The sequence below is a fragment of the Fundulus heteroclitus genome, chromosome 1 (assembly GCF_011125445.2).
Source record: "Fundulus heteroclitus isolate FHET01 chromosome 1, MU-UCD_Fhet_4.1, whole genome shotgun sequence".
Lineage (NCBI taxonomy): Eukaryota > Metazoa > Chordata > Actinopteri > Cyprinodontiformes > Fundulidae > Fundulus > Fundulus heteroclitus.
The window spans coordinates 15,388,424-15,414,615 of NC_046361.1; the positions used below are offsets into that span (position 1 = coordinate 15,388,424).

The window sequence follows — 26,192 nt, forward strand, 5'->3', positions numbered from 1 at the left end:
GTTTTATTTCTGAAGAGGATCCGAAGGCTTCGAGTGGTGTCCAGGCCCAACGTCTGGGACTCGCTCCTCTAAAGAATACACGCAGATACTGCTGTTTACAGATATTAACGGTAATACTTCACAAAGTTTGGAGGTCAGAAATCAGCTAAAAAAATTTGAATATTGCCACAGACTGGCTCGTGTTCAGTCTACCAGTTGTTGGTCTAAGTCAAGTTTTTATGTTATTATTCCTCACATCTCATCCAAAAGCCCTGCTGCTGACTGCTTAAAAACCTGATGTTCTTCCTGATGCCAGCCCAAAAACCTCCACCAAGACTGGATGGCTTCTGTCTATGCCATGGATCCTGTGCTTTCTTGGCTGTGTTGTAGCTCAGCTCAAATCAGCTGGTTGTCACAATGCCCATTAAACCATTGTGTTTCTGGCAAGACTGCCAGCTTCAGCCCCTATTGGGCTGTTTAATTCTTGGCTTTCAGGAGAAAAATTCCCATATCTGCCACCTCCACTAAGGCCTTGGCTAAAGGTTGCTTTTATTTTGGTGAAATCCTTGAATCCTTCCTCCAGGCTGCTGAGTGGACGCTGGAGATGGTTGGACGCGCAAACAGCACATACTGTACCTACATCTTTTGAAATTATAGCATTATATCTAGAGGCACGTATTTTTTTTCTGTGGTCTTTATTGACCAGCAGAGAGACCAGAGGAAGCAGGATGATAAGTCATCCTGGCTACATAAACACTGTGAAGCTCATGATTTTCAGCCCAAACACAGTTTAAAGTCCTCACAACCAGAGGTGCATATGTCCAGTTTTTATCATCACATTACTTTAATCATTTTAATTAAGTAAAAATTAAGAAAATGAAACAAATTATCTTATCTTTTTGTCTTTGGCTTTAACATCCAAAGTCTTTAAAGACTTTGAATGGGGTGTCCTGTTACTGCACACTCATCCAACAAAGTCAAAATGCATAAAAGGCTAAAAAAAAACTGCATGAAAAAAGGAAACATTTTTAGCTAACATAGAAAGATACACACGTGTTGTTTTTTTCTAATAAATCATATATTGCCCTGAGTCTTCTTACACTAGGAGTAACAACTGACAAGCATCTTTTTTCAGCCAATTTTTGCCTTGTTTTTCAGGGTGCAATTATGCATAGCAGTCTGTTCAGTGATCCTGGTGCAGAAATGTCAATGTGCCAAAATTGAAACTGTGGAATAACAGTTAATTTTTCGCTTGGTAACTCCTAAAGCTTGTAGCAACACTGAAAAGGTGGTCTAATATAACACAAGCAAATTAAATTGGGCAGCAAAGTGGGTGTGGAAAATGGCAATCTTCAAGTGCCCAGGAACAAAAGAGGATTTTAGCCTACAGTATCTGTTTAATTTCCAACCCAAACTGCACACACAGCACAACCGAGTCACACATCCATTTTAAGATTTGTATGGATTGCTAAATACCAGGTTAATGGGTTTGGCAGCGCAGTGGTCTTTAACTAGATGTAACACAATTATTGTCCTTTCCTCCTGTCACAGCAGTCTTATCAAATCAGTTGTGTTCTCTGGTGAATAATGCATCAAAGCATTCATCTCCCATAAACTTATGTGCAATACCAGAACCCAAACTTTAACGGAAGTTTAATTTGAGTTATTTAGGAGTACACATTTGATAATACTTAGTCCCATTAAAATATTTCATGAGAAGAAATGGCATTTACTAAAAATAGTCATATACCATTATTTTCTGACCATCTATTGGGAAACCAGACCAAGCTTTTTTTCTGTTTTAGGTCAGCTAGGATTATTAAAATTATACTTATTTGCAACATACATGTTTATCAACATTTTATTACTTGTCCAAAGTCAGCGAACATTTCCTTATTATTTTGTACATTTCAAGTATACCAAATGCGTTACGGCAGAGCTGTCCAAATTTTTTGCCACTTCGGCCAAAATCACACATTTAAAACTACTCCACAGCAACAAAGTTTTTCTCTAATTAAAAATGCCAAATACTTTACTGTAATTTTAAAATATATATATTTGACCTGGTCTGTAATAAACTAAACATGCAGTATGTTATTGAAAGGAACGCAATGACAGTTTTGTTGAAAGAGGAACTGTAAATCACTGTTGAACCGAACATCGAAACGGTTTTACATGTTTGTCTTATCAAAAGAAAGGCACAAAGTTTACTAATTTCTTAAAAGAAACACTTGCTGTGTTTTTAGTGTATGGCTGTGCCCAAGTCTTCCTTTGGATAAGAGTTGGTGGACGTTTGTGGTCCTACTTATAATTAAATTAAAATTAAATTAAATTAATTAAAGAAATGAGCAAAACAAAAACAATGCCTTATAAAAAGGAGAAATACTTTGTGTTGTACTTGACATTTTACATTTTTGGTAGATTTGAGTTTGTCAGTAATAATCTCACCATAAAGAATTATAAATGTACTCGTCTATATCAGCTACCTGCAGTGGCAGCCGAATTTCCATTATTCTTGAATTGTGGTCAGGGGCCACACAAAATTAGGTCAAGGACCGCAAATGGACCCCGGGTCCCACTTTGGACACCTCTGCTATACAGTGTAAATAAATATCTGGTTTCAATCATCTATGCTTTAAACAAACTGTACCCTTAAAGCTCAGCAAAACACTTCATTTAATCAGTTTTACATCCCACTGAACTCAGTCACCATGGACATTTTAGATGGTGCAGTTTTTGTCCTATCCATTTTTCTACACAGCAAAAGATATTTTGTCAACACATATGGCTAAAACCATATGTGTTGTATAAAACCACACATTGCTTCTGCTGACGATGACTTACAGAAGTTCTAGGCAAATATTACTGTTATTTCTCTGTGAGATATGACGTCGATAAAACAAATGTGGACCGCTTACATCACACTTTTTCATTTTGTGCACAGAAAAACCGGCTGTGGTTTTAAACATCGGTGCCCCAAATTGCAGCCGGACGTCTTGCTCGGGGTGTGGCTTACATAAAGTCACAGACAGATAACAATTACTTGATAAAACCTGACTGGAACATCCTTACTAATTACTTCTATTTATTCAGCACTCTGGATGTGAGTTTCATGCAGCATCCGGTCATAAGAGCTTCTAGACTTCTCAACATCGTCACATTAAAGTTTGCTTTTGTTCAGTCAAGCACAAAACTCGCCTCTCTTTAGTGTTTCGTATCTGGTGTCCTGTAGAATATTGAATACAGAAAAATGCTAAATCCAAAATCTTTATCTCACAGTTCAGGATTGTTTTTGTCTGTTTTCCAAATCAACAAAGGACTTGACAGCTGTCTGCCCTTTCTTATAATAAAGAAAACAAAGGGACATGCCTGGACTTATGACCATTTCTTTTTTCTTTTGTATGGTGAACTAGTTTGCCACTGCTATTTCAGTCAGCTCGAGCAAAAAGAGGCATACCGGCAGCTGAGTATATATGCATTAAGCCATTACCTCCACCGGCTCCCATTTTTCCAGGTTGGGGGCTGACACATATCCAACGCGGCAGCCGATCCACAGCACTATGGCGGGATGAATAGTCCGTCATCCCTGCTGCTCTCTCTCCCTCTTCACTCTGCTCTCTTCCTCTTGCTGGAGCTGTTTGCTCAGCTGTTCCTCTTTCTGACCGCATTTATCCCAGATGAGAGGCACAGCTTACCCCGTTAATCTGTGTGTGACTGTGAGTGTGTGTGTATCCATTCAAGGCATCCTCTCATTACAACCCCCCCCCCCCCCATGACCATATTAAGACACGCCCTGATCAAAGGGCACACACACACACACACACACACACACACAGTGCAGACTAGCAGCATTCACAAGCCAGATATTAAGTGGAGGTCATTCAGAGCATATCTGAAAGCCATAAAAAAGCTATGGATGTAGTGCACCATGTAAAGGTTCTTTGAATCCTGCAGACATGCTTGCAGAACCCCCCCTGAAAATGGCCTTCACAATAGAAGACAATGTAGCTTTTATTGACTCACTCGAATCTCGAGTGCTTCTCTCTGCATCTCTATTTTTGCGGTGCTTCTGCATCTCTTTTCAATCCAAACGGGTATATATTTCCCTTGTAATAATTTGAGAAACAATGAAGCCCATTGTGGGGTGAATACAAGACATTTCAGGGCATTCACAAATTAGACTTCATGATAAAGGTGAAATATTCTTCCAAACTTTAATTTTTGTTTGCAGAGGATCCCATGGTATCTAACTTTGTGTATATAGGTCGACAGTTTCTGGACTCTTTCCATGTTTAGATCAGCTTTACATCAATACAATTGCGAGAAATTCATCAGGGTAAGTGTTGATCAAAAAGCCTCAAACCCCACATATGAAAGACATTTAAAGACTTATTACCAGTGATCCACTGATAAATCAGCTGGAGACCATAACTGGACGATTTTAAGATAGACTGGCCAGTTTTAATTTCCCAATTAGTGAATGCACCATTTTCAATGGCATCAGGTCTCGCTATTAACCTTGCTGTTTAGTTTGAAGAAGACTCATACTTCATCTTCGGTATCAGTGATGTGTTTGGAAAATTGCATTTGGTGTAAGACTCAATAAGACAGCAAACAGTATTTTACACCTAAACATATGTTTTAAACATGGAATAGGACTTGGGCAGATAGCAGGAAAGCTGAATGAAGTGCAACAAAGCTGTTCTGCTTTTGTCCTTTTCACGTTATCATTTTCTGTCTGTCTTGATAAGAGCAGAATTAAGACATGCTGGAAGTTTTCTGGAATTTTCTGATTGAAGATGAAGTTCAACACTTTCAAGAGAATACACACTGCTGAGACTGCTGTTGAATTTTAAGATGAAGTCAAGACACTACATCTTAAAATTCAAAGAGCAACTGCTCATTCGCACACGGCACATTGTCTCTTTGGCTCCTAATATAAATTATAATTGACCTCTCAAAGTAAGAGGGCCAGATTTGTTTTAATGCTATTCATTAAAGTTCTTCAAGAAAAACTGGCAGCAGCCAAAATCTGATCAGCTCGGAGTTTTTAAAAAAGAGACTAAATGGACCAAATACACTTGGATTAGTGCAGCTATACTGATAGCTTTATTTGTTTTGGGTTTAATTTACTTACTAGAACAAAGAAAAAACTAAAGCATTTCAGTTGTTGGCACATGAGTCAAAGTGGAATTTGATTACCTGTTTTATTAAAGGCTCAATCATGTCTGGCCTTATGTATTTTCAATATACCTTTGTATGCGTTCTGCTTTTTGAAGGCTAAAAAGAAAGTAATTAGAACTTTTTTATTTTAAATAAATATAAATATCTGAAGTTCAACAGCTTTAAGTGCCTGGTACAAATGTAGAACCTGCTTTCTGATAAACTAAAATAAAAATCTCCGTCTTCCGGTCCAAAGCCTTCTGTATAATGTAACAGTGGCCAGACATGAGCAGCTGTTGTTGTGGCTGAACCAATCCCTGGCCGCCTATTTGTCTTCTGGCCTGGGTCCTGTCAGCGAGACAAAAGAGTGTCCCTGCTCAACGGGAGAAAATGACATGATGTGTTTGAGCTGGAACAATTTACCTTACATTTTGCCGGCAAAGACCACATTTCATGGAAGAAAAAAAAAAAATTTTTTTAAGTCACAGTCTGTTGTAAAAAGCTTTAACCAAGACGTTCCTTCCTTGTTTGCAAAAATGCATCGCACAGCTCTGTCCCACATCCCTCATCTGTCTCCGTCCCATGCTCCAAGGGTTTTATCTGCGCCTAAAACCTCCCTTACACTCAAACAGAAATTCCCACCTGTCCTCTACAGCAGATCATCTCCAAAGTGAAACAAATAACCCTTCCTTTCCCTCTCAGGAGAAACTCTTTATGCCTTTACTGAGATTTATGCCAGGGAGGATAAAACAGAGCAGTGGGCAGCTAGGAGCTTAAATGCTGCCTTTGTTTTTTTTTCTAAACACCGACTCTTTTGCGATCCATCACTTCTGCAAGAGAGGAGTATGGCCAAGCTGCTACTAAAACTCCAAGGCTATCCACTCTCATTCAAGGATAAAACTTGCACTACTGTGATGTCACCACATGTCAATCTGATGTTATAGCTGCTGCACCCACATTCACAACTACAAATTCTTAAATAATCAAATCAATAGCTATCCCAATACAAACTTAAGTTTCAGAAGTTTGGAACATTACTAATTTCTGAGTTGCTTTAAATTTTGCTGAATTGCTTTACTTGGGGTTTTTCATTCTCATGCGAAAGCATTACATGATTTTGATAAAAAACAAACTACATGTGGCAATAAACCACGACTGCGGACTGGGGCTTTTGTGTAGAATGGTTGTCTTCAAATATGAAATGGAAGGAAAATTATGTTTCGTTTCCAATTTCTTTACAAATAAAAAGCTGGATAGTATGCCTTCTATTTGTATTCAACCTCCCAAGTCAGTATTTTGTAGAACCCCCCTTTGCTGCACTTACAAGTCTTTTGACGGATGTCTCTGCTATTTGAACACTTTTGGCCATTTTTCTTTACAAAATGGCTCAGTCTCAGGTATTTCACACAGAGAGCATCTGTGAACGTCAAAATTCAAAGCTTGCGACAAATGTTGAAATGGATCATTGTCTGGACTTTGACTGGGCCATTCTAAAAGATGAAATATTTTATCTAAACCATTCTCTTGTAGCGTTGCTAATTATTCTGTTAAAAGTTGAGACTCTGTCCCAGTCCCAATACTTTCTTCAGATGATCCTCCAGGAAAGCTCTGTGTTTAGACTCAGGTGTGTTGGAGCAAAGTAACAAATAAAAGCGGCAGGACACCAGCCTTCGAGGAATGAAATTATGGATTACTGATCGAGGCAACCACAATAAGAGAACAACAATGCAAGCGGTCATTGGTCTGAACCTGGCGTGCACTCCGACATGCACACAGCTGATAGAAATGCTCCTGTTCACAGCACTGCTTGATGCTCTGTGTGTCGCTGTGTTTGCTCCGATGAAACAAACTTGTCTAATCGGATCAAACAAGACGGGCTATCTCTGACAAGAGTTGATTCACAAATCCAAACCTTATTAATTTTATCTTTATTTGCAGGGCAGCATCGTCCATAACCTGTGGCGGATATCATATCCAACAACTCTGATTAGACGCAGGTTGTAGCAGCTGTAACACTGGGAGATATTTTTTCTAAATATCTGACACTGTCAGATATTAATCACAGGTTATATTTGGTCACAAGATGCTAACAACAGCCTGCCTAGAACCTGTCTTACTGTGTGACATAAGACCACAGATTTAGAGCCACGATTTTCCCACAATCCTCGTATTTCGTCCACAACGGTATAATCGTATGGCAACAACTTATCCATATGTTCCAAGAGCTCATTCAGGAAAGTTTTAAATAAATTGGGTTCATATCACATGGGGAGAGTCAAATATGTAATCATTTAGGTTTCATCAGATTTTCATGTCAAAATATTATTGTAAAATTTATGAAAGTAATTTACAAAGCACCCACAGTCTTATAAGAGTTTCTAACTTGAAAGAATAGGGAGTAAAAGGGAGAATGTTTACAAGAGTCTGTGTTTTCTCAAAGATGGAACAGCAATATACTTCAGACAATGACAGTAAGTTATTTAAAACACAATTTTGTAGCTCTGGCAGAAAGAATTTTATGACTTATCTCAGAGAGAATAGGCATAGTTTGGGTTTTTCACAATGTTCTGAATGAGCAACATGATTACAGAAACAACCACTGCAGATATCTGAAACTCATGTTTGTTACAGATCATTAGTGATTCATCTCACTTTGGACTTTTACACCTTCCAGACTGAGAAAACAGCAGTCACAGATGCGGCAGACTTGCCTATTAAGTTCTGCTTGGATTACCCGGTTCTTCTAATGTGCTGCATTTCTACAGAAATTCACGAAACAAACGAGCTATCCGTGGAACTGAGCAAAGTAGAGACATTCTTCTTGTGAGACATCAAGAGACATAAATAAAAAGATAAGTAAATAATGTCAAACATTTATTTTTTACAGTTTTTATCCACTTACAGCCTTGCTTACTCAGAACAGTCCACCACGTTACATTTGGTGTGCTTTCTGAACGTTTCCTGGACGTATGCTGGACCGTTAATGCTTTCATAGCTTTGCTTACATAGCACTTTTGATCTACTTCAAACTGCACATTATAATGCAAAACAGAGTTTTGCTGCTTTGTTCTGCTATACCTTCAGCTCCGTGAAAACAACAAGGGGAAGCACACCTAGGCGCACTGTCTTAGGAAGTAGTGAAAGGGAGCCTGAGCCGAAGCCGTCAAACAGAAAAGATTCATCATCTTAGCTGTCTAAATGAAATATGCTGAAAATCATCCTGTGTGGTGAATAGAATACTTCTCATGTTCTATGGGCTGTATGTAAGGAGAAAAAGGAAGGGAAATCGTTTATGTGTGTATATAATGAGCAGAGAAAACTTTCTTGGGAAAAAGAACATAGTTTTGCAAGTGTAAATCAAACCAAGCAGTTACCTCCATCCACAGAATTTAATTGGCTCGTTTACCAACTAATTTAATACTAAAAGACTGTTGCTCTTGACTTGACAAAACCATCCCATTGGATACAACGGGTAAGCTAAAACACTATCCAGTCAGAACCATAGATGTGATTAACGCAGTCAAGATTAACACGGCAAGATTTTAAAATTGTCGGCCGATTTTCCAGACCTGAGAGACTGCACGCATGATGATAAAGAGATCGTAGATAGAACAGGTTTGCTCTACAGTGCGTGGTGTCCAGTCAAACGGCAAGCATACCATGCCACACGCAAACAGGTTTAACTCAGGTACGTTCAGGTGTCAGACGGGAAATCTCGCACAACCTCTCGAGATTAAACATGATTTCAGAGTAAATAAAACATAGACGACAAGGAAGAACAATAGTGATAGCTTGTGGACTAATTTTAACGGAGAAAAAACATTACAAAAAGAAAAGCTGTTGGTTAAAAGAGGGAAGCAAGAGCGTCCTTCTACCGAACAAGATAATTTTTTAACACTCCACAGACTGCAGGAATATCTTTTAGGATTATCTTGACTATAATCGGGGCATTAATGCATTCTGATGTAGCAATGCTTGGCCTCAAAGTAACCTAAAGATCAAAAGTACTGGAGAGGAAAAACAAACACAAACCAAAAATTTGCACTCCCAAAGCACCTGCAAACCAGTGCTGTGAAAATGTATTTGCTCTGTTATGGATTTCTTGTGTTTATGTTCTTTGTTGCACTTGAATGGTTAGGATCATCAAAGAAGGTTCACTATCGAATATGAGCTAAGTACATACGTTAATCAGTTTTTGAATAATGCTTTAATTTATTTAGCCAAATAAAGTTGTCACTGGCCCTTTTTGAAAATGAAATTGCTGCCGTAAATTCAACGGTTAAGAATAACTTCCCAAGAGTAAGGTGTGCAACAAAATGGTTAAATTTGTTTTTATTCACCACCGGTCCCTTAAACATATTCAGAATTTGTTTCCTCTTTTATCGTTATTCGTAATGTTTTAGTTCAACATCACTGTTGTAAGTTTTCTTCACATTCTTGGGTTTGTTTTTGGTAGCATTATGTTACATTTTACATCTGAGCATGATCTGAAGTACAAATAAGTAAATAGGCAAAATGATTAGAGCAGTGAGCTTGCACTCTGAGAAGAGCCTGATTTGACACCCACACACTGCCGCTGTGGCTCCCTGAGCAGGACCATTAGCCCCAGATTGCCCACTGCTCCCTAACGGATGGGTTAAATGCATCTGCCGTGTACCTGCCGCCTTCCCTAACATGTGTTTTACACTACCTCACAAAGGGGATCAACAAGATGGTTGCATTTGGTCTTTTGGTTCAGCAATGGTTTTCATCTTGTAACCCTGCAGATTAGATTTCTGGCCAGTGTCTTTCTTTTAGTTAAATCATGAACACTGACCCTAACAGAGGCAACTGAGGGTTGCAGAGCAGATTTACAGAGGAAATCACCTCACACATCTAAAGTTAATTAAAAGATGCACAGTAAATGTAGATGAGGTTAAATTAAACATTGCAATAATAAGAACCATAGAAAACACCTTCAGAGTAAAAACTAGAACTGAATAACATTAATTAGTGTCATTTTGAAAAAGAAGATTTTTTTAATAAACATGAGAAATTTAAACAAAATAAAACACAATAAGAACAACCAGAGAAACAAATGATTAGATAGATTCTTATTCATGTCTGTAGGGAACAAATTTTAGATAAAAGACTTTTCAGAGTAAAATTGATGTCACCACCTCTCTGCTTCAACCGGTCCCCAACCATCATCAACTTCAATGCTGATTGGTCCGCCAGTTTATCAGAATCAGAATCAGAATCAGAAATACTTTAACAATCCCAGAGGGAAATTGTTGTTTCAGTACAATCGCCATAACATAACATAACATAACATAACATAACATAGCATATGTGATATGTTTATCTCTTTTTTTTTCAGCCTGTTTTTATATTTAAACCCAAACTGTTCAATGTTGTGTAGTAATCCTGATGAAGACCACAAGCTGAAATGTGTTGGTCTGTTAACAAAAATGCTTCTTCAGTATTTCAAGTGTTGCTGCAGTCTTCACCTCACAATAGCATATCGACTTGCTACGTTTTGGGGGGAAAACAATGGGAAATAACGCTCAGTTCTTGTGGATACAGTGATTTCGAGTGACTAAATAGAAAAATAAATGAAGCCTCTACTTTGTGGAAATCTATTTATTGTGGTGCTGTGTGTAATGAGTTGAAAATTCCGTTCAATATCAGGCAATAATGACACCATTAAGGAATATTTGTGAGTCTCCTGAAAGCCGGAAAATTTCTAATCAGCTAAATGTTTTGTTGCTAAGGTAAGGATTCCAACAGACACCGCTTTCGGCTTTCAGTCAACAGTGAAAGTACAGTAAACACGTCTTCATTGGCTCAGTGAGCGCAGTCTGCTGGAGAAACTGCACGGCTAATAAAGCTACGTTGAGATGCAACGACTGGCTCTCCATTTTAATGGTGACTGATGGAGGGTGCAGAGGCATTATTGCACGCAGTTCATCAAGTTAACTTTGCACATTAGGAAGTTGAATTAGTTTCCTGGAGATTCTATCAGCGGTAATTACAAGATGAGCAGAAATATAAAAGACTGTGGGGGTAGCGGGTTCAAGTGGATCTATTTAACCCTTTGTTCTGCCTTGTGTGCCCACAGCACAGAGCAGGATACACAAGGAGAGATGTGATCTTTGTGTACCTATGAATATAAAAAAAATAATGATATTTTATGAAAAATTTTGTAGAAAACAACAACCAAATCAAGAATGAAGAAAAAGGAAAGTAAGTTGTATGGCCTTTTTATTTACTCGTATGCTTCTTATTTATTTCTTCACAGCTTAAGTGCTCCTGTTTGTCTCTGTCCTTCTCTGCTATCCCTCCATCTTCCCCTACTGTTTTCTTGTTCCTCATCTTGCCTGTCCACTGTTAGCTGCACTGCAGATTGCAGTAAACCCAGAAAATCCTCTTCATCTATCAGCACCAACACCATCTGCACTCTGTCTGCCCTCAGTCACTTTTAACAGCTCCGTGTGCCCTGCAGCATTTGGGACAGCAATGGACACTGAAATGTGAGTCGCAGAACTTATACACAAACATGACACTGCAGGGCCAGACGTTTGCTAAAGGATGGTTGCATTGTTTTAGCTCTTCTGAACAAAGTACAAATGGAAATTATTTGTCAAATTTAATTTGACAGTGAGGATGTTATTATAATTAAACCTAAGCTAATTCTTTTCTTAAACTTATCCAAAGCATAAACAAGGAAACCTAATGGAAACCTTGTCTTTGGGATTACAAATGCAGAGAGATTAGCTAGAAATTGAATACACGACGCCTTAATAAAAAGCTCATGGATTTAGCTTTTTATTAAGAGGCAATCTTTACTTTGTTGTGGCAACCTATTAGGCATGGTTCAGTGACCTGTAGTCACAGGATACAAATAGAATAATGCAAATGTAACTATCTTGTATGCTCAGCCTGCACTCTGTGCCTTTTTGCAATTCATTTTAAAATGAATATGAGCCCCTCCAGACATTTTTGTAATAGGTGGCCAAATAGAGGCCAGTAATAATCTTAGGGAGGTGGAAGAAAACCACAAGCTAGCTATTATAGGGTGGGGTATCCTGCCTTCTCATTAGTTTCAACAAATATATATGTAAATATTGTTTAAACTAAGTTCTTTTTTTAATTATATCCCTTTCTTTTTCAGAGAAAAAAAGACCACACATGGCTATGTAAGATTTATTTTAAAAGAACTGCAAAGGTGTGTTTTTATTATGTTTTTCACAACTGTAAAGCAACATTTCATCACTAAGTGTTTTAAATCACTGGACAGTTTGCAGACAATTATATAGCACAATTGTGTATAATCATATAACGTTTCTTTGAGCGCTTATTGTTGGTTTACCCGTTTTTGTTTCAGTTTGTAAACCTAAACTTCAGATTTGACCTCAAGTTTTTTCCTCATCTCCCAGTGAAGGTTAGCTTAGACAAAAAGGTGGGACCAAACCGTCTATCTGTGATGAGTGTTAGCAGGTGCCTTTATATGAGGTTCACTAACCTGGTAAAGCTAGATAAACACATGCTTACCTAGAAACAAGACGTGTAATGTGTGTAATGCTCCTTCCAATCCAATCCAAAAGATGTGTAATGCTCCTTACGCATCACATTTGAACTGTATGGCTTCAGGGGCTACTGTACTGTGGTGGCAGAGCTTGATGTAATAAATAAAAGTAAAAAAAAAAATGGGAAGATTCATATTTAAATTGTTCAAAAAGTAAAGGTATTCGAGGGGAGGAAATGGGTGGAAAAAAAGAACGTCAGGCTGCTGATGAACTCGTGTCTTGCAAGAGGGTTTATACCCTTGAACCTTTTTCACATTTCCACAACCACAAGTTTCAGTGACATGTAAGTCAAAGCAGAAAGATAAGAGCTTTAAGTGTGTACATTAATCTTAGTACAAATACAGCCATTCCCCAGAAGTTTGTTAGACGGCATCAGTGATAAAATAGGATCATGAAATCACACCAGGCTGATTAGGAACAAAGTTTGAAGAAGTTCAAAGGAGAGTTTGATTATAAAATCATGTCCTAAGCTTTGAACATCACACATCCTCTAAACTAATAAGCCGGGCAAGGATATGATCAATCAGAAAACCAGTAAAAAGTTTTTTAGTATCACTAGAAGAGCTGCATCGATCCACAGCCCAGGTGACACAATTTATTAACAGGACATTTTCTCCAAATCTGGCCTGAGTGGAACAGCAGCAAGAAGAAGGCAACTCTTGGAAAAAAAACAAAGTGTGTCACAAGCCATGTATAGAGAAGACAGCAAAACATTTGAAAACAGGTGTTCTGGTCCAATGAGATCAGATTCAAACTTCATGGCCTACATATGCAATGCATGGAGATGATATGTTCATCCTGAAACACTATCCCCACAGCAAAATGTGATGGTGGGAGCATCATGCTGTGGAATGGCAGCTCCTTAGCGAGGAAAAAGTAGGTGATCAAATTCAGTGGCAAAATGGGTGGAGCTAAATACAGAGCAACCCTGGAAGAACACCACAGCCATAGGGTGCAAAAATCTTGAGAAAAATCCAGGATGTTTTTTTTTCTTTTTCTTCAAGACAAAACAACGTTAAACATCCAGCCCAACAATGTTCTGACTAAGAGCTTAACCTATTCATGTGTTATAATGTCCCAGCCAAAGTTATAAGGCCAAAAAAAATATCTGTGCCAAGAATTGAGAATTGATGTTCACAGATGCTCTCCACTCAACCTGAGTTGTAGTATCAGAATTTAAGTATATAGATGTGCAAAACTGCTACAGACATACTGCAAAAGACTGACAGCTATTAATGCAGCGAAATATGATTTTACAAATGATTGACTCAGAAGGGCTGATTACCTCACAATTGCACATTACAGTTTGTAAATCTTTATTTGTCAGTAACTTTGAAAACCATTTTTTTAAAACATTCCACTTTACGAATATCTGCTTCGTCGTGCTGATATATCACCTAAAATCCCAGTAAAGTACACAAAACTTCAACACTGGAACAAGACAGAATCTTGAAAAGACAGCATCAAGAAGCATGAAAATGTTTGAAAAGGTGTGCAAACGAGCAAAAACTTGAAAAAATCCATAAGATTACAGAAAAAAAAGATGTTTCAACTTGAACATTACAGTTCCATCCATGAAAAAACAATGATATAATACTATGACACATGGGAATGTTCATGTGTCATAGTTTTACTTTAAAGAAAACTTTTAAAGAAGTAGGTAGAAAAAAATGAAACACATTTATTCCTTGTTAGGATGACAGACAGCAAAGTGAGATGAGTTTCAAATCACATCAGGGTGGTCCTGTGTCTGGTATGAGGGACCCAAACAGAAATAAATGACTAAACACCCACCACATCCTTAAAAACTGCAATGTCTTTGAAGTCACAGATGGTCAAACAGAGCCCTGGGATTGTTGACCTTGACATTGTTTATTCGAGCCACAACCCTCAAAGACGGCCGCTGAAGGTAGTAGCCAGAGAGTCTACCTCAGTCTCCATGGAGACTGGAGACGTTTGACTCTGAACTTTCCAGACTTATTACCAGATGAGGGAAAAGGGTTCTACCTTCCTGCCTCGCTCTGTTTGCCTCCTTTCCACTTGTGGATTTGCAGGGAAGAGACACTCGGAGAACAAAAAGGAGGCAGAATATGAGAATATTGACGCTGTCTGACTGAAACTGCTGGTCGCAGTATGACTGGGGAACAGGAGAGCAAATGAGACTAAAAGGGCAAAGAAAAATGACAGAGTAGAGGGATACAAGGAGTGAGGCAGAAAGGTTAATGGAGAGGTTGTATAAAAGAAAAGGAATATTTTCTTTCCAAATCAAGTTAATCATAAATAACTAAGTACTTAAAATGTAATTTTGATATGAAGTGTATCCATGGACTGAGAGGCCAAGAAAAACAGAATAAAACATGTGAAGATGAGGGTACAGACAGCCACTTGGCCACTGATCGAAAGCATGAAGGGCACTGGACTAATGGAGCAGATAATAAAAGAATCATGGGTCTCCAGGTTCTCTGCAAATCACAATCAGAACGTCAAGACTTTGAAGAAAAATGGTAAAAAGAGGGAAAGTGAAATGAAAGAAAAGAAAAGACAATTATCCTTTTCATTTGCAACCACAGCTAAGGTTCTTCTTACTGCTATCAGCATCTATAGACACTTCCATCATTAGAGCTCAATCGTTTTTGCTATCATTTTCCTGAGCGCCTCTGTATTTGTAATCCAGTCAGACAGCTCCATTTTAGGTTCTGATCTATTTCTGGCCTCTCCTCTCATCAGTTCGTCTCATCATAGCCTCCTTCATCGGCCACAGCAGAATCCTAATGAGCAAATAAAATCTACTGTTCTTTTCCTCAATGCCCTGGAGAGCACCCACGCATTCTGCTGTCAGGCACTTATGTCTTCCATGTGCAATACACTCTGATGCCAAGTATCCAAGTACAGGCAACCTTCGGTGCAGTGGTGACTGGGCCTTACAAGCTCGTGGTGGGCACCACAACCTGGGAAACATTTGTGTATGTGCTTAAAGTTTCAATATCATGTTTTGTTAAATCTTCCCAAGTCAACTAAAGGCATGAAAATTATAAAATATTGTCTTTGGCACTATGGCGTATTCATTTGTTATGAAATATCAGTTTTTTTTCTGGTTCTATTTTTCCAACCCAGAAGAAAGACCCTTGCCTTTACTGGAACGTGGCCTCTCCCCATGTGGGGCAGCATGGTATCCAAAAAGAGCAGTTGCTACCGCTGTGCAGATTAGGTCCTAAAAGAGCCACTTCGTCTCGACTCTTTGCAGAAATGATCATGCTCTGCCTGATATCACCGCTCGTCAGGTGTGTTTACTGGGCATGGGCAACGCGTTCAAGGTATATACTTTCTGGAGCTGCAGCCCCAAGGAGTTTCTGCACTGCGGCTGCTGGAGGGTTTCCTGGGGCTCTCCTCCGCTCTTCTCTGGGATGAGGGAAGCAGTTATCCCTGTGTAGGTCCTTCTTGGGCTCCTGCACTCTATCGGCCCTTTCGGACGTCTGGCGTTGTGGTCTCCCCGGTGTCTGCCTCGGTGCTCAGGGGGGCGGATCTTTGGCTCCTCACAACAACTATTGAGAATTGTTCTTATATATATATATATATATATATATATATATATATATATATATATATATATATATATATATATATATATATATAGGGGAGAGGGACGTCTGGGCCTCCCTACTGAAGCTGCTACCCCCGCGACCCGACCCCGGATAAGCGGAAGAAGACGGACGGACGGACGGATATATATATATATATATATATATATATATATATATATATATATATATATATATATATATATATATATATATATATATATATATACAAACACCCACAGGTCTTGGATCCAGGTGCTTAAAGATTCACTCCTATACAGAGACGCCCCATAGTTAGCTTTGGCTGTCACTAAATGCATCTTATATTAAACAATACTTTTCAGTCATACTTTTCAAAAGTGTTGGCTGTTTGTACCTGTGATCATTTTTCTATTGTTTTTGTTGTTCTCTAGCTGCAGGAGTAGAAGCAGACTCTGAGGATGTTTTCTTGTACCCTCTTCTTCCTCCGGTCTGTTTTGTCACCTTTTCTCCCTTTTAACGTTTTGTCTCACCTTTCCCTCTTCCTTTCTTTCTCCTTTTACAGTTACGTTTCCGTGTCGATTGAATTTGAAATAATCCGGAAATAATATTCAATAAAGTTTTTTGCATATATATCAAGCCAAGCACTATAGCGAAAGTAGTAATGCTCCACCAGTGAAAGTGCCACTTTGGCATTAAGAAAGCAATTCTTAGTGCTACTCTGCCAGACAGGACATGTAAAAAAAAAGAAAAATAACTTCCTGGAGGTGGCAGGTTATCAATGTTCTACATAGACCGTTAATGAACCACTCGTTTCCCAGGACCTGGAGGGGCTGCAGCTCTGAGAGCAGATTTTAGGATACTCAGACTTGCATGAATCAAACAAAATACCATATTGGACAGGATCTTGATGAAGGAATAGCATCACAATATAGTCAAAAGCCCAAGGGGTTGAGCATGATATGGGCTGTTTAAAGTGCTTTTCCTTGCTCCACAATAACGTTATTTTAGATTTTGAATGGACTGTTTAGTTGGTCAAGCACCAAGGAAAACTTGCCACTTTTTATTTTGTGTCGAAATCTGCTAGTTTTAAGGTAATAAGTTAAATACTAACTGAAGCATTGGTTCAAAACCTCCTGGAAAATAAACTAATGAATTGTCTTGTTGTTTACCCGCCCTCAGACAGAATGATCTCTCTAAAGAGCAGTAAACGTCATAGTGGGTTTAACACTGATCGACTGACTAAGTAGTGGCTGGCCATTATCCACGTTTTTTTTCTATGCTTGCTTTTTGAGGAAGATGTCGTTTGCCATTTGTAGCTGAATACTCGTCAGGAGAGCAGTGGCGTGCACCTAGATAGCTGTGTGCTGTTGCAACAGGATAAGCGTGGCCAACACAACTACAATAGCTGACTGCTAACAAATTCAATTCAATTCAATTTTATTTATATAGCGCCAATTCATGAAACATGTCATCTTAAGGCACTTTACAAAGTCAAATTCAATCATATTATACAGATTGGGTCAGATTATACAGATTGGTCAAAAATGTCCTATATAAGGAAACCAGTTGATTGCATCAAAGTCTTGACAAGCAGCATTCACTCCTGAAGAAGCGTAGAGCCACAGGGAGAGTCGTCTGCATTGTACATGGCTTTGCAGCAATCCCTCATACTGAGCAAGCATGAAGTGACAGCGGAAAGAAAAACTCTCCATTAACGGGAAGGAAAACCTCCAGCAGAACCGGGATCAGTATGAACGGCCATCTGCCTCGACCAACTGGGGGTCGGTCCAGGCAGAAGACCTCGACCAATGGGAATGTTGGTTGAAGAAAGGTATACCATCCCACAACAGTGAATGACACAGCTGGTGACCAGCTTTAGGAGGAGGGGTCAGGCTGCTTGTGGCTGTGTACAATTCACCTACACACTACTGAGGTCCTTTTTAGTGTAATGAATGAAATGTTAAATTTCCAAATTTCTAAATGGTCAATGGTCCAGGCCTATAAACAATACCAGACAAGAGTAAACAACAACATAAACTGTCCGGCATTGACAGGCAAACTTTGACAAAAAAATCATAGGCATAGTCTGTATACTCAGCTCTCCCGTTTATGCATTTTGGTTACAGATGCTGCACCATCTAAAGCAAAATAAACAGGTTTTTACAAGGATATATTTGTTTATTTTGAGGCATCGTTATAGCAAATAATAATCATCCAAAAACGAATGCCTTTTGTACTATGTATAGTATAAAGCATTGGTGTTACCATCAGTTCTGAGGGGGATAGAGCAACACTGCTTTGGTGCAGTGTAAAATGACATGCTGAAGCTTTTCTGTATGATTGCTTGCCTTTCATTTTGAGGAGCCTATAACATCTCTAAAGTGGTTTTGCATGTGCATGAGATGTGATAGTGTAATGATGGGTATGGTAACAGTGTCACTGGATTGGAATGAAAATGACTTGAATTCCAAAACGACACCCAGGTGTTAGAGAGAAAAGCAAAGGTTTTATCACAGTGTTGTTGTTTTTTAATTAATTTATTGACTTCAAACAGGGCCTAAGTGTTCTGAGGCAAAAAGCCAAAAAAAGTGTCTTCCAAATAATATTGATTAATTAATATTTGCATTTTTAGATACCCCAGAGCTGTTTACACTGTATAAATGATTAAACAATAGGCTGGAGTTAGAGCAAGGTATGGTTATCAAACCATTTTCGAGTATAATACCCATGAGGTAGAGAAAAGAAGCATAAATGATATAAACAGCCTGGAATAATGACAAGTAGTATTTGTTCCACTAGTTTCAAGAGAAGGAAACATTTAGAGGGCACTATTTTCACAGCAGGGCCACCCTTAGGTTTCCTCCTCTTCTAGCCATAGGCCGTCTGTTATTAAGACTATAAATTTACCTTTTAAAAGAAAAGCTCAAATCTCTACAGTGACCAAAATGGGAAAAGCTTGCAGAGAGGAAACCACTGAAATCTGCCTGAAAACGTCAATGTAAGGAAACGTCTTTCAGACTAACAGGCCTATTAGAAACAGGCACCATTATCACTTAAATTACAAGAAGCCCAATTCAACCTTAACAGGTAACAGTTGCAGGGGATCCTCTTAAAATTAATTTTATTGTTTTAAAAAGCAGGTTGTACGCCAGCAGCTTGTCCATTCAAAATGTTAGAAGCAACTAAAAAAAAAAAACATTATAACAACAAAGGTAATTGATGACTACAACACCTGTGTAAAATGCACTTTTGCTATATAGTAGGATTTAACAGTATGAAACCTTTGTGTCATTATTAATTATGTTCAACATTATTATTAGTAGTATAGGTTGGAGAAGAAGTATTAATAGGAGAAGTAATATATGTTTTATAGTAGTAGTAATATCAATTTTCCTTCAGCATTTAATTTCTCTCAACGTCAAGGCATGCATGCTTGGTATGAGGGATTGCTGCAAAGTCAAATACACATTGAAAGCAATTGTCCACTGTGGCTATGCTGTCATCCAGGAAGAGTGAATGCTGCAAGTCAATGACTTGATGCAATCTTGTGGATTCCATGGAAAACATTTTAACAAATCTGTCTGAATGATTTTATTGATTTGACTATGTAAAGTGACTTAAGATGACGTGTTGTGAATTGGCGTTATATAAATAACATTTAATTCAAAGGAATAAAATACATTCTATATCACATTATAACTTCGCAAAGACCTATAACAATCTGCAGCATGAACAAATAAAACACAGCATTCAACACATAATATGCTGCTTGAGGTTCAGAGCTCAGCATATATACTTAATGCTCTTATTGTGAAGGTCTGAAGGAAGCTGTCGGAAGTCTTTTGCTAACATCTGACGGTATAAAGGCCAACATATGGTTGTTGTATAGGTAACGTGTAAAAGTTGGTCCTCCTTATGTGTGAAATATCCCAACTTAACTTACTAAGTTAGTGCCAACAGCACTTAGTGCCCTCTAAGTTCTCTGCTTTCCGCCAATGTCTGTGTCAACATGCTGCAGAGGCTGCATTTAAATGACAACAGATTAAACGAGGTTTATTGAATGAATACAATTTCTCTCGGCTTTGACAGATAACAGATAACAACATTCTAATCCTTCATGATATAATGTCATTTTATCACGCATCCCTAAATTAGTCATCAATCATATATAAGAACATTACAAGAATATTGTATAGTAAAATATTAATAAAAAATTATAAGGACAAAACACAGAGTTTGTGTAGAACCTTCACCAGTTAGACGTCTTTTATCATAAATAGAAACCGCTTCCATCAGGATATAATGGAGTACTTTCCATCTAGGGCATTTTATGCCCATAATCTGAAACAATGCCCTCAAAGTTTGGCAGCACTTCAATCTCTTACATCACTGTCTTTAGAAGTGTTGGCCACACTTGAATCACTGTCTACGGGTTGACTTTCTTTCCAAATGCTACTAAAAGTGCCAAATAATTGTTATTGTAAGGGGTTATACTGCATGAAACAGCAGTTTTGTTTGGATGATGTTGTACAACGAAACATTGCTCTATCCTCCCCCATATTGCACAGAGCTTTATGATGGCTCGAGGACTTAGTGTCTTTCCACCACTACTGGATCCTTTGCAAGTGTAGTAGCATGTAGAATAAAAGCAGTGAAAAAAGCAGAATGAGAGTTACAGCACGCATCAGCCAACCATGTAGCACATGTTTGTGTGAAAACAAAGCCAGGGTTGTGAGATCTGCACAGCCAGCTCGCTCGCATGCCTGCCAAAGCCTGTCGGCCATCGTACAACACACAAAACAATGAACAAATGATCTTAGCAATATATATATATTTTAGAGAGACAACTTAATCTAACATGCATGCTTTAGAACTTTAAGAGGAACGTGGATATCCCCATTAACTCCTCCACTGTGCAGCCTTGTTATTTCATATATATCAGAAATATAAAATGAAACCAAACTCTGTTCGTCTCTGGATGTTCTCGTTTCTTCAGATGTGTTAAGATCAAACATTACTTGAGAGGGGAGAAGCACCTGTCTTCTTTTGATGTCCTAGCAGCAGAACAGCTTATCTAAAATATCAGTATGATGTTTTGGTCAGCAATGTGTCTGATTACTAAATTTCAGTGCCTTAGATCTTGGACGCACAGTAATCATCTCATTGCAAGACATGTCCAAGACTTTTAATATCTGTCCATTAGCTATGGTCTTGAATAATCTGATCGCTAGTGAGCATGTGCATATCCATTAAAAGAATAGATTTAATTAAAAAAAAATCTGATTGGAATTTTCAATTCTGTTAAAAAAAACTCTGAAGTTATAAAGCATGTAACAACAAATGCAACTACTAGAAAAAAAATTAAAGAGGCTTCCCTTTTCAGGTTCAGGATGCTTTAATTTATGCCATTTACATTTAATCTTTTTTGTTTATTTGGCCACAAAATCAAAACTGTGTCTAAAAAAATAAAGTGCTTTATTTTGACAAATTAGTCCCTCCAACACATTTTAATAATTTTAAACGTATTATTGTATCATCCAGGACTGCAAATAGACACACATGGAAGGAAGAATCATTAGACCTTTATGTACTACCAGATGGACCACATTTTCATACAGCATGCATTGCAAACCTATCTTTGTTCTTGATATTTTTCATTGGAAATACCTTTTTTTAATAATCTTAAACTGAAATGACAATGATACCATTTGTAGCTAATGCTTTGAAAAGGAAACGCTCTAAAAGGGCCACAATCAATTAATCAATACTACACTTCTGAATAATTCTGACATCAGAGCAAACAAGGAGGTGAACATTAAGCCTATTGTATGGGAATTTTTCCGCCAGAGGGTATCGGAGTCCCTGCTGGCAAGGATCAACGGTCTGTGAAGTAATGGACTGTATTCCACCTCACAAGTCTTCATGAAGGCCATCAACAGCTGCCTTTTTCATCTATCTATTTAAGGCATGCAACGAGGAATCACTGGTCACGTTACAAGCTGAAATGCATAACATGAAATGGCTTAGCCTTCCTGGAAAGCTCTCAGAGAATTGTGAAGCATCAAATGAAGTCTGTTTGGAGGGTCTGATTTTGGATTGAGAAAACAAATCCAAGATCTTGTTTAGTGATCTGAAGGATATAAAAATCTAATATCAGTAGCTTATTATTCTGGATCCAACTGTTTGCACAAAGTCCCTAGGATATTCTAAACAAGATGCAGTGACAAGATCCCAAACGTTCAGACAGAAACATTATTTTAGTATAAAATGGTCTTTAGTTTTGCACAGCATTGTTTCTGTTTCAGCTATAAGTGGGAGCAATTGATGAACATTTACTTAGGAACAGTGTGTAACTAATTTGGCTTTTAACTAGCAAAAATCAACTGTTGCTTTATAAATATAATTTCTGCCAAAGTCGAATAACATCACATCAAAAATGAAAGTGTTCTCATGGTTTAGAATTAGTAGTTCATAAATAAATAAATGGCGGTGTACTCACTGGGAGGCGCCATGTTGCATCGCTATTTCTGATTTCAGCAGCCGGAAGGAAACAAAACATGTCACCCTTATGTGTTTTCCCTATCTGCCTCCTATAACAAGACATGTTGTCATAGAGGAGGAGCATAAACAAGCAAAGACGACCGTAGATCATTCTGTTTTCCGTTTTCTGTTGAAATGTAGGACCATCCATACTCTTTGCCAAGCAAGAGGGAAGAGAAAGTAACCAAGAAGAGAAAAAGAAGTAATAACCGGGAGAAAACAAGAGTCTATATCGGCACAGCTATTATTACCGAGTGGAGTGAAGATAATTCAAACACAGATGTGGAGGTTGCAGGCTGTCTGCCGGACAGGTGAGTTAATTCAACATAACACAAATATCAATTAATAAGATTATTTTGGAGTCACGTCAGAAACAGGGCAGCGTGGTCCAGCAACTACTCTGTCATCTAAGCAGAGACGGCCAGTTTGTTCGTCTTCTTTCCCTCCCAGGGAGTAAGTATTTAAGCTAATGGGCGGAAGGATATCAGCCGTCCGGTTCACTCTTGTCCGTAGTGCTGCAGTGCGAGAGGGTCTCTTTACCTGTCGCTAACTTTAGAGCCCAAATAAGTGACTACACCTTCAGAAACAAGCCCAAAAATACACGACTCACGGAATTTACTTCAAAAACAAAACAAAAAAAAAAAAACCCAAAGTCATTTGTAATGACCGTAGCTATTAGCTATGAGCAGTAGCTGGGTATCAAATACATGGAGGACATGTTGATATTGTCACTTTTATGACTCTCCACGGCTTCTGTAGTAGTTATTACGCGCTTATACGGTGATGTCCTTAGTGATTAATTTATCACACCACTAGATGGTGCCCCAGTGTGTAAATCTTACACACTTTAAAGAAGATTTAAAAGCAAGGAACAAGTTAAGACTTCTCACTATATTCTATAACTATACTCAATAACTTTATTGAATATCAGCTTTTTCTCTAGGAACACTCCAAACATTAGAATAATAATAATAATAGAATAATTATTGTTCGACAGTGGGGAAATTCAGGTCCTTCAGCAGCCAGCAAAAGATAAGTTTAAAACAAAAGAAAAAAAATACTGTACAGTTATTTAAAAATGGCATTTTCAGATTAAATCAAATGTGCAACTGAGATGGGTGATTTGAAATTGTACAAAATGTGCATGTATAGTAGTAAAAAAATATTTACATGAACTCCCCTTGAAGTTGAAACTGCCAACTCGGAAGCAGTACCTTTCTCAAGATGCTATATGTCAGGATCCCCAGGGTGTGAATATTTATGGTTGCCCCCTGGGGATCCTGCAGTCTGTGTTTATGTTACTCTGTTTATTGTACACCGTTAGACACCCGTGTTTGTCACCTGTTTAGCTTTCTGTTAGCCGTTAGGTTTAATAGTTTAATAAGTTTAGTTGTTCTGTTGGATCCTATCTTATGTTTATGTTCTTTTTATTCACTTTCTGTCAACGTTATGTTATTATATTCTCGTATCTGTTAGATCCTGTTTCTGTTATGTTATGTCTTATCATTATTTCTGTAGTTCTGTTATATTTGTTTCTTAGTTTAGTTTGATTCTTCCCCATGTCCATGTCTGGTGCATTCTCCATTCGCAGTAGGTTCTATTCATTTCCGGCACTTGCAGGTTCATTACCCCTTCTTTCTTTCAGCCTGATTGCATCCCTTGATTCACCTGTGCCTAATTACCACCCTATTGTTTCCCTCCGTCTCTTCCCCTTTAAGATCAGTTCACGTTGTCTGTCTCATTGTCTCAACCCTGCTGTGTTCCTGGTTCCTGTAAACCTGTGATCTTGTAAGCCTGTACTTTAAGTCAATAATCATCATGCAACTCCTGAGCTCGTATCTGCACTTCGGTCCAGCTCCTGAAAACATGACACTACAGGGCTGCACGATAAAACAATTCACGACCACTATTGCAACGTGTGTGCAATATAACAATCACAAATGACTGTTTTGATGTAGTGTTTGATAGTTTACTTTATTTTAAGTCCTATACATTCACACTTTGCTTAGAAATAATATATAGCCAATTGGATGGACTGTAACTGTCCTTATTTCCAACACCTGGTGTATGTTCTTAATAAATTATATGCTAAAACTCAGAGCAGTGGGGACATTTTGTGATTGTTAAAAGAAGAGTCATGAAAATGTAGATCAATCACAATTGATACTGGGATCACAATCTTTGGCAATAGTGTTGCAATTACATATTTTCCTGATCATGCAGACCCAACAGCTTTACATGTAAACCATAAAAGCTATAATGTCTCTCTTTGCAGGTTTGTATCTTAACAAATCAATCAGATACATGTAGGGCACGACTCTTTTGACAGTGAGGATGTTTTGAAATAATAAAATGAAAAAAAACTTTATTTGACATGAGGTTGCCCTGGTTAGGTCCCTGAGCACGCACTTTCAAAATTCGAAGACGTTTTCTTACTTCCAATCGGCAAACAATTTACTGTGAGCGTGAGTCATACAGTTTTTTGAATCAGAGTAGGAAATATTCAGTGAGGGAAACATAAGAAACACTGAATCTGTACTTTCTTGATCTTATCTAGCTAATTATGTAATTATAATTGTTGGCCAGATTTTATCAGATTTATTGGTCAGTATCCTTATTTGTAAGTTACTGTTCAATAAGACGGTAGAAAATAAAGCTTGAACTGTACAGTAACCTTAATGGATGTTATTTTCCGATGTCCATCACTTTATACCCGAATCAATTAAACAGCACCATCAGATTCCTGCCTTGTAGCTGCTGACAGTAAAAGATTGTCCCACCACACAATCTGGTCAAGCAAGAATCCTTTCTTTGTACACTTACAAATCAGTGATTATAGCTGCAAAGATTCTCAACCCACAGATCACTCACAACATGATGCAATTAACTTATAAAGACAAGCTTGATGTGTGTGTGGGTGTCAGAGAGCAACATGGCATCATAAATTTGCCACTTTTCTGACTGATTGAATGTATGTTAAAACAACTTGTCATACTATCTAAATTTCTTTGTTATTTTTAAATTATCTAAAAGTTATGTTGACTTTAGGTGGTGCTTTCTTATCCCATGTCATCCTATTGGCTTTACATTTTAATTACCACATGGAGAGACTAAATTGCCTTTTCATATTCCCTAGATGACAAGTTTCCTGCTTAACACTTATTACCAGCGTAACATTGAGAAAGCAGAAACTCCACGAATAAGCAACAAGCTGCCAACTTAGAGGTTTCTCTCGATGCAGGATTAGGACACTAAAAGGTGAGAGACGGCGGAGACTTGGAGAAGCAAGAAATTAGCTCAATCAGCTTAATCAAATCAGCTTAATTTTAAACTCTAACTGAACTCTCAGTTTGAGCAGAGTTACACGTCACGGCAAAAGGGG

At 38.1% G+C, this 26,192-nt stretch overlaps 1 protein-coding gene across 8 annotated transcripts in view; it reads right to left on the reverse strand.

Annotated features, from left to right (window-relative positions):
* Positions 1-26,192, reverse strand: part of kazna (kazrin, periplakin interacting protein a) — a 174,465-nt gene that overhangs the window by 129,107 nt on the left and 19,166 nt on the right. For 2 of the 8 annotated variants that reach the window (XM_036136167.1, XM_036136154.1), the window contains exon 1: positions 3,470-3,686. The exons of 2 other annotated variants lie outside the window; for them this stretch is intronic. In XM_036136167.1, coding sequence (XP_035992060.1) covers positions 3,470-3,647 — 178 coding nt within the window. In that variant the 5' untranslated portion in view covers positions 3,648-3,686. Of the gene's footprint in view, positions 1-3,469; positions 3,699-26,192 lie in introns of those variants that run through there. 4 more of the 8 variants (XM_036136162.1, XM_036136170.1, XM_021311264.2 and 1 more) reach the window with 4 other exon arrangements.